The sequence below is a fragment of the Triticum urartu genome, chromosome 5A, assembly GCF_056163025.1.
Source record: "Triticum urartu cultivar PI428250 chromosome 5A, HENAU_Tu73, whole genome shotgun sequence".
Lineage (NCBI taxonomy): Eukaryota > Viridiplantae > Streptophyta > Magnoliopsida > Poales > Poaceae > Triticum > Triticum urartu.
The window spans coordinates 303,030,972-303,038,983 of record NC_141877.1 but is presented as its reverse complement, the minus strand read 5'-3'; the positions used below and the strand labels follow the sequence as shown (position 1 = coordinate 303,038,983).

Sequence of the window (8,012 nt, the reverse complement as noted above, 5' to 3'; positions counted from 1 at the left end):
CTAAGCCACAGCTCGCCTTGTTCTTCTTGTGCTAAGTTCATCGAAACTCGCTCAATCACTCATTAGATCTTGTGGTGATCTCCGGACCATTACAAATTTGTTCATCGACGATTCCTTACGCTGGATTCTCTTTGAACTATTCCTAACCATTAGAAGGATGCACAATCCTCAAGAGTAACAAGTCTAAGTTAGCATTCAATCAAATTCTCGGTGATACTCAATCATTCGATGCTTACCAGTAAATGCGCGCGTGCAACGCACGTGTAATCTTAAGATTTGTTTTTGTTTAGTATGATCATGAATATGGGTGATTGATCAAGCAATGCAAAAATGACATTAATAGTGAAGCTTAACTTCTGAATCTATGCATTGAAATCACCGATCGAAGAGTTTTCTAATCTCTGTTAAGAAGCTTGATTTGTCTTTAGATTTATCAAGTGTATAAGGGCTGCTTTCCGATTTTATCTGTTTAGAAACCGTGACAAACTGAGGTAAGTGAAACAGTTTATCAGCCACTGCAGAAATATCCCTATTAGCGCACTGATTAGATGCACATTAATCAATATATCATATACTCCCTCCATTCTACAATGTAGTGCTTCCTCTATCCCCGTGCTTCAACTTTGACCGTAAATTTAACTATCAAGACCGATTGCGACGGGAGCAAAAGTTATATCAGTGAATTCGTATTCGAAAGAAGTTTTTAATTATGTAACCTTTTTTTCCCGTCGCAGTCGGTCTCGTTCGTTAAATTTATGGTCAAAGTTCGACCTCGGAAAGCGCGAGCGCATTATATTTTGAAACGGAGGGAGTATGCCAAAACAGTTAGCACACTTAATCAATCTACCAAATCTGAAGCAGCATGTCACTGAAAAAAAGGTGAACGAAAGGAAGCAAAGATGAGAGACCCCCGGGCCAGCGTCCGCATGTGGCGCGCGCGTACCCTGACAGTGTGAGATGACGGGAACATGTGAACTGATGGCGGTTTAGGAGGCGTCCTCGTCGAACGGCCAGGCGGCTTAGGCGACATCCCCGATGGCCCGATGGTGTAGGAGGTGTCCCGACGGCCGCCCGAGCGGTGTAGGAGGTGGCGTCCCCTACGGCCGGCCAGGCGATGTAGGAGGCGGCGGCGGCCGAGGCTAGGCGAGGCGATGGGTTGGACGGCACGGAGATGTGAGGGGAGGCATCCTTGAAGGTGCGGTGGGTGGAGGAAATGGAGGCGGCGGCGTTGGCCAAGGCTAGGCAAGGCGATGAGTCGGGGCGGCATGGAGATATAAGGGGCAGCGTCCTTGAAGGTGTGGCGGGTGGAGGCGGTGAGGGTGGTGTCCTGAAGGTGCGGCGGCTCGGTGCAAATGGGGGCGGTGTCCTGAATATGCGGCGGCTCGAGGCGATTGGTGCGGCGGCGAGGCGGAGTTGACGGTTACTTGCTAGTTTCCTTTTGTGCCGTGGGAAAGGAAGGGGTCGTGGCCGTGGCCTCTGGGAAAGGAAGGGGATTGATTAGCGCTAAACATGTTTAGTTGCTCACCACTAGAACAATAATGATTGTTGGATTGACGTGAATGGATGGCCTAGATCTGTTGGATCAGTTTTTTTGGGTCTTTTTATATTGGTATAGATAGATAGGCTCTGCACTTTTTGTTGCTTAGGATTCTCTTAAATCTTGTTGCGGGAGTAAAGGTCGCTCTGACAACTCTTGTCTCAGTTTCAACTTGGTCGTTAATCTCTGGATTGGATTTTGCATGCTAATATTTTCTTTTTGTAAACTTGGTCAAGCATAGATAAGTTTGATTTTTTTCATAAAACCTAATATGCACTACATTGTGGAAACGGGAAGTATATCTTAACACTGTTTTGGTACATTTTGTAAGCATTCTCCACCGATCTCCCCAGCTTCATTTTGTGTACAAAAGAGAGATCACTAACTACCTCACAAATTCAATCCCAAAAAGATAACGATGAAATGCAAATCGTTGGAGCATCTTGCCAAGAAATTTAACTCTTGCAGAAACTTTTAACCCTCTACAGAAATTTAACTCTTGCAGAAACTTTTAACCCACTACAGAAATTTATGTTATGATGAATCAGACAGTACTATAAAGAGGTAACAATGTATTTCCTGATTTGGTCAGCGTCCAACAGATTGCCGTCACTATTAGAAAAGGTTAACCTGGGAAGACATCAACTGAATTATAGCTTACACCACACCAGCCTCTCGAAAGCTTCCGTGACATGGATGTTTATGGTACTGCAACCATTGTACAAATTTTAATATACCTCACAGCGAGGTATATTAAGAACCCATGAATGCTCCTGCAACCTAATTTGAACCTCATATCCCACCTTGAACTTGCAAGGTAAGGAAACATATCATGCACACGATCCTCTTACGATTAATGTGAATCACCTGCTATAAGAGTCACCACCAAACATAGTCTTGGTCGTTCCTTTGACGCTTTTGCCTCGGAGGACCTTCGGATGCACCTTCACCCCCATCTTGTCCATCACCTCGAGCACCATCAGCAGCCTCACCTCTTGCAATGATATTGTTTCTATTACCGCGATCCGCATCCTCACTGCCCCCACAAGTGTCTGGGCAATTGGCTATTTGCTCTTCAGCAGCGAGTAGCGCATAAGCCTTTTCAATATCAAGGAGCGTCATGTAGTCATGAAGAGTATCTTCTCCACGGGCATCTCCTGCCTCTTTCAGGTTATTGACCTTGGTCTGGGCATACTTGAGGAGGGCCTGACGGTTTGTCTCTTGGCTGCAAAATTCAAATAGGTGACGCTGTATGACCTCTGGCCCATACTTCTCGACGATGTTTGAGGCCTTCGCGTTCAGATCCTTCGCCTCCTTCCGACATTGGGCGAGATACATGGTCCAGCACTGCGCGCGGAGTTCATTGCTATCCAGAGCGACATAGGAGGCGGACACAGGGTAGTGCTGCTTTGCAGCTTGAATGCTGACCTCGAAGGACTTGCGGGCCTCATCAATTTTCGCCATATAGTGGGCAATTTTCGCATCCCTTTCTCCCTGGAGTTTGTTCATCTTAACTGAATATTCATCATTCTCAGCCTGATAAAGGTGGAGGAGGGCTATCTGCTCGGGCTCTAAGACAGCCTTCCCAGAATTGACCAGCTTGGCACGCTGCTGGACGCACCGCAGATTATGCTGGCCCGTGGTGGTTGTCAGCCAACGCGTGAATCTGAACAGGTCCTTGATGGTCAGCACCTGAGCTGACACGACGCCTCCAGAATTGTGGGCCCTGGACCACAGGTCACCAAAAATGCCCTGCTGAAGATGGGGTGTAACAGCCTTCACTGCCTCTTCCAGACCCGACATGGTACCGTTGGAGTTGATGAGATCATCATAGGTGCAGCTTTTAAGCACCAGGTGACAATCCCCAAAAGCTAACAACAGATCAGCCAGCCTGCCTGCCTCAGCATTGCTGTGTGTATCGTCCTGCTCAGGGTACCTCAGGGGCTCAACCGGCATATTCGGGGAACCAACCGTGGTTGAGGCTAAGCCCATACAGTTGAATGTCGTCTCCTCCCCCGTATGGTTTTCTGGTCTTTCTCCAGATGCAGCTGCTGTCTCCATGGTCTTCCTAGCATCGTCAACAGCTTGCTCACGGATAACTTCCCCACACAGTGTCCTGATCGAACGCTTATTGAAAGGGACATTCTCCATTCGCCCAAAAAAAGAAGCAATCGTATCGTACACGCCTAAATTAACATTATTGTGCCTTAACTGACGAACCAAATCCCTGGTGTACTTATCTAGATGCTTATGAGATGGCCAATGAACCTTGTTTCCATATGTAGTGGAAAAAGCATGGTTATGCACTTTCCTATGCTGGGTGACATACCATCCATTGTCATCAGTTCTGAGTAGCCTAATTAGTGCTGTGCACTCGCACCTGCGCGATTTCCCGCCCATATTTGGTTTACCCTGAAAGCAACATAATCACTGCATAATGTTTCGGGACCAACTGCAATTGAGGAACTGATGACTAGTAAAATACACGCATTCTTACCGCATTAACGCAAGTAATTTCCTGCATGCATTTACCTCCCTTTGTATTCCGCCTGCTCTTGCCGTACCTTATACCGAACCCCATTTCCCAGGAATAGAGGTTATAAAAATCATATGCCTCTGTAATCGAATCGAAGCAGGTCCCCACTGTTGGATTAACAACAACATCAGTCTGCCTCTCTGCAAAGCCAGTCAATGCCTTCTCTAGCGCACTTACTCGCTGGGCATCCGGTTCCCGTTCATCTGGGATACGGCCTCGCCTAACCCTGAGTCCAATAAGAAGCAAGAGTTATGGCTGTGTTGCATGTTGATACAGCACTAAGCACTTTCTCATTGCAATGCCATAGAATCCTACATCAGTGTGCATCATCGAATTTTCTAAAAAGAATTCAAGCCACTAGGGATGGGGGCAACCAAGTGGGCCTGTTGATATTTGTTGAGCAGCAATTCGTCAGATAGATACGGAACAAATAGGATACAATAGTATTCCTGGCTTCATATGCATCAAGGTTTGTGGCAACCAATCAACTTTGCTACTTACAAACATAAACAGTAATACCGAAGAATACAGAACAGAGACCTTCCACAAGTAGTTCCACAACGAGTAACAACGAACAATATATCCAGTGGACATGGAATGTGCAGCGGGCTCAAGGTCAACCTTGGCATACCTGCGGTTCCAGCCCCCGCCGGCTTCAGCGCCTACGTCTGCAGGTGCGGGAGGCCCGCCGGCTTCAGCGCCTACGTCTGCAGGTGCGGGAGGCCCGCCGGCTTCAGTGCCTACGTCTGCAGGTGCGGGAGGGGCATCGCAGCGCTGACCGGCTTGCTCCACTTCCTGAGATCTCAACTGCATTTCTGAGGCAGAGGGATCCTGTTGCGCGCAGCTCTTCCCAGCGTTCTCCACCTGCTCCAAATCCATAGGCTTTTCCGATGTACATGCTCCACTGATACCACAGGCAGAGGAATCTTGTTGGCTGCGCTCCGCCGGATTCCGCCGACCGAAAGCTCGGTTCACCACATCAATAGCAAAATCCTGACCCGGGAAAGCTCTCCTTACCGCCTCCATGGCGTCCTCCCCGAGCCCGAGTGTCAGGGGCGCGCCCGACCTGTGCCAAAATGAAATAAGCAACATGGGGAATAAAGGCAAAGGAATCACTCATGCCATGTCATGTGCTAACCTCGGTTCCTCCTCGACGGAGAACTCCATTGCCCTAATTCGCTCTCAGTGCAGATGGATGGAGACAAGGACGAAGGGGGTATGTGGTGCAAAGAGAAGTTACAGCGGCCGGCGAGGGTTTGGGAGTGCGTCCTCGGTAGGGGGGCGCCGGGTTGGAGCAGAACGCCTTCTGCGCTGCAGTCAGCACGGCCACTGGCGGCGCTGCCTTAGGAGGCGAACCCGAGGCGGAAGCTAACGCCGACAGCGGGCCAAGACGCCGGCGGCGAAGTGGTTCGCCTCGTCGGCGGGCGGAGAACAGTCGACGAGGGTTTGCGGGTGTCCAGCCGGGGGTGGGTCGCTGCGGGAGAAAACGACCGACGCTCGTGGCTGGGTCCGGTCCGGTAGCTTAGATGGGCCGATGCCCGTCTTATTCAGAGCATTTCCAGTATTGAAATTTGTGTGCACTTTGTTTTCAAAATTAACCATATCATCACCAAATGGATGCCTTCCGTGATGCACTCGATACTTGTGGCTTAGCGGACATTGGATATCATGGAAATCCTTGGACGTTTGAAAATAGAGTCACGGGGGGCACTTTTACCCATATAAGGTTGGATCGGTGTGTAGCATCACCTGCCTGGTCTTTAGCATTTCCATCAGCAAAACTAGAGCACAAAAATACTGCCAGCTCGGATCATGCAGCTATTCTCCTAACATTGGCGGATGACAATGCCTTTGCAGTGCGACCACGATCGTTCAAGTATGAACTTATGTGGGAGTGACACCTGGATTTCTTGGATTTCGTGAATGAAAATTGGAATAAATCTTCCGCTGTCACAGTAGGGGAGCTGCATGCGAAACTCAAAAACCTCTCTAAAGGCTTGACCGCATGGGACCGGACAGAGTTTGGCTCAGTTTTGGCAGAGATAAAGAAGCTGAAATCGGACCTAGATACCTTGCGCTCACAACCAGGTAGATCCGGGCCAACACATCTAGAGACAAAGGTAATGGACAGATTGGTGGAACTTTACCATCGAGAAGAGATTTTGTGGCGCTAGCGGGCTAGGACTGAATGGCTATCGCTCGGGGACAAACACTTATTTCTTCCATCTTAGAGCTAGCAGAAGGAGGAGGAAGAATAAGATTAAAGCCCTACTTCGGCCTGATGGCAGTATAACAGAGGAAACGGGGGAGATGAAGGACATGGTAAATGCTTTTTATAAAAACTTATACATATCTGAGGGAGTACAGGACATGGAGAGAGTGATTGGCACGGTGCCCAGGAAGGTAACGGAGGATATGAATGCCCACTTGAATGCTCCATATTCACAGCAAGAGGTCAAGGACGCCCTGTTTCAGATGTTCCTCATGAAATCTCCGGGTCCTGATGGCTTCCCCACACATTTCTTCCAGAGGCATTGGGGGGGGTGTGGGGAAGAGGTCACAAAAATGGTGTTGAGCATAGTTGAAGGCAATGAGTCAACAGAAGGCATCAACGAGACCTTGTTAGTTTTGATACCCAAGGTAAAAGATCCAAACCAGCTAACTCAATTCCGCCCTATTAGTCTTTGCAATGTCCTATATAAAATTGCTTCGAAAGTGATCTCGAATAGGCTTAAGGTGGTACTCCCTGATATTATATCTCCGGAGCAGTCTGCTTTTGTTCCGGGGAGGCTGATCACCGATAACATAATTGCGGCCTATGAATGCTTACACTTCATGAGGAGAAATAAGGCCAAAAAGAATCAGCATTGTGCTCTGAAATTGGACATGATGAAAGCATACGATAGGGTGGAGTGGGAATATCTCCGTGATATCATGATTAAACTTGGCTTCACACAGAGGTGGGTGGATATTGTTATGGGCATGGTCACATCAATGAAATTTTCGGTAATGTTTAATTGTAAGAAATTGGAGCAGTTTATTCCTTCACGAGGCATCAGACAGGGGGACCCAATCTCCCCATACTTGTTTTTGTTAGTAGCAGAGGGCCTTTCGTGCCTGTTAAAATCTCGAGATGGGTCATCAAATCTTGCTGGAATACAAGTGGCAGCCATGGCGCCGCATGTAAACCATCTTCTTTTTGCAGATGACAGCCTGTTGTTTTTCAAAGCAAATAGTGGGGGAGCAGATGAGGTTAACCATGTCTTGGACATCTACTGTCAGGCCACCGGACAGCGTATCAATTATGGTAAATCATCAATATTTTTCAGTAAGGGTGTTCCGGAAAGTGTTCGAGGTGAGATAAAGCAGATCCTCCAAGTTCCAAATGAAACTCTAAATGAGAAATCTTTGGGCATGCCTTCTGATGTGGGATCTTCAAAGAACGGAGCTTTTAAGTTTTTGAAAGATAGATTATGGAGCAAGATACAAGGGTGGATTGAAAAGACACTCTCTACAGCAGGCAAGGAAGTATTGGTAAAATCAGTTGCTCAAGCTATACCTATGTTTTCCATGTCTTGCTTCAAGCTTCCGCGAGGGCTTTGTGAACATCTTAATATGATAATTAGGAAGTTTTGGTGGGGCAGCAAAGATGGTCACCGGAAGCCGAGTTGGGTATCGTGGGAGGCGATGACTCAACCAAAGGCCATGAATGGTTTGGGCTTCAAGGACTTTGAACTTTTTAACCTTGCAATGCTTGCTAAGCAGGGTTGGAGGATTCTGCAACAGCCAAACTCTTTGAGCGCCCGGATTCTAAAAAGTTTGTATTTCCCACAATCAACGATTTTGCAAGCAGATTTGGGTTCCCGTCTGAGTCAAATTTGGAGAGCTATCAAAGGAGTGGATATACTGAAGCTAGGCCTGATTAAGCGCATTGGTAAT

The 8,012-nt window shown here is 47.8% G+C and overlaps 1 protein-coding gene across 1 annotated transcript; it reads right to left on the bottom strand.

The window, feature by feature from the left end:
- Positions 1–2,120: 2,120 nt before the first annotated feature.
- LOC125508632 (uncharacterized) lies at positions 2,121–5,600 on the bottom strand. The gene is made up of 4 exons (XM_048673387.2): positions 5,212–5,600; positions 4,705–5,139; positions 4,035–4,299; positions 2,121–3,949 (listed from the first exon to the last, which is right to left on the bottom strand). The coding sequence occupies exons 1-4, from the start codon at positions 5,238–5,240 to the stop codon at positions 2,417–2,419; spliced, it is 2,262 nt and encodes a 753-aa protein (XP_048529344.1). The 5' UTR covers positions 5,241–5,600; the 3' UTR covers positions 2,121–2,416.
- Positions 5,601–8,012: the final 2,412 nt, after the last annotated feature.

Coding starts and splice junctions, on each gene's coding strand:
- LOC125508632 (XM_048673387.2), bottom strand. CDS start 5,240: ATGGAGTTCTCCGTCGAGGAGGAACCGAG. Junction 4,300..4,704: donor GGCGGGGGCTGGAACCGCAG/GTATGCCAAGGT, acceptor TATTGGACTCAG/GGTTAGGCGAGGCCGTATCC. Junction 3,950..4,034: donor AAATTACTTGCGTTAATGCG/GTAAGAATGCGT, acceptor TGTTGCTTTCAG/GGTAAACCAAATATGGGCGG.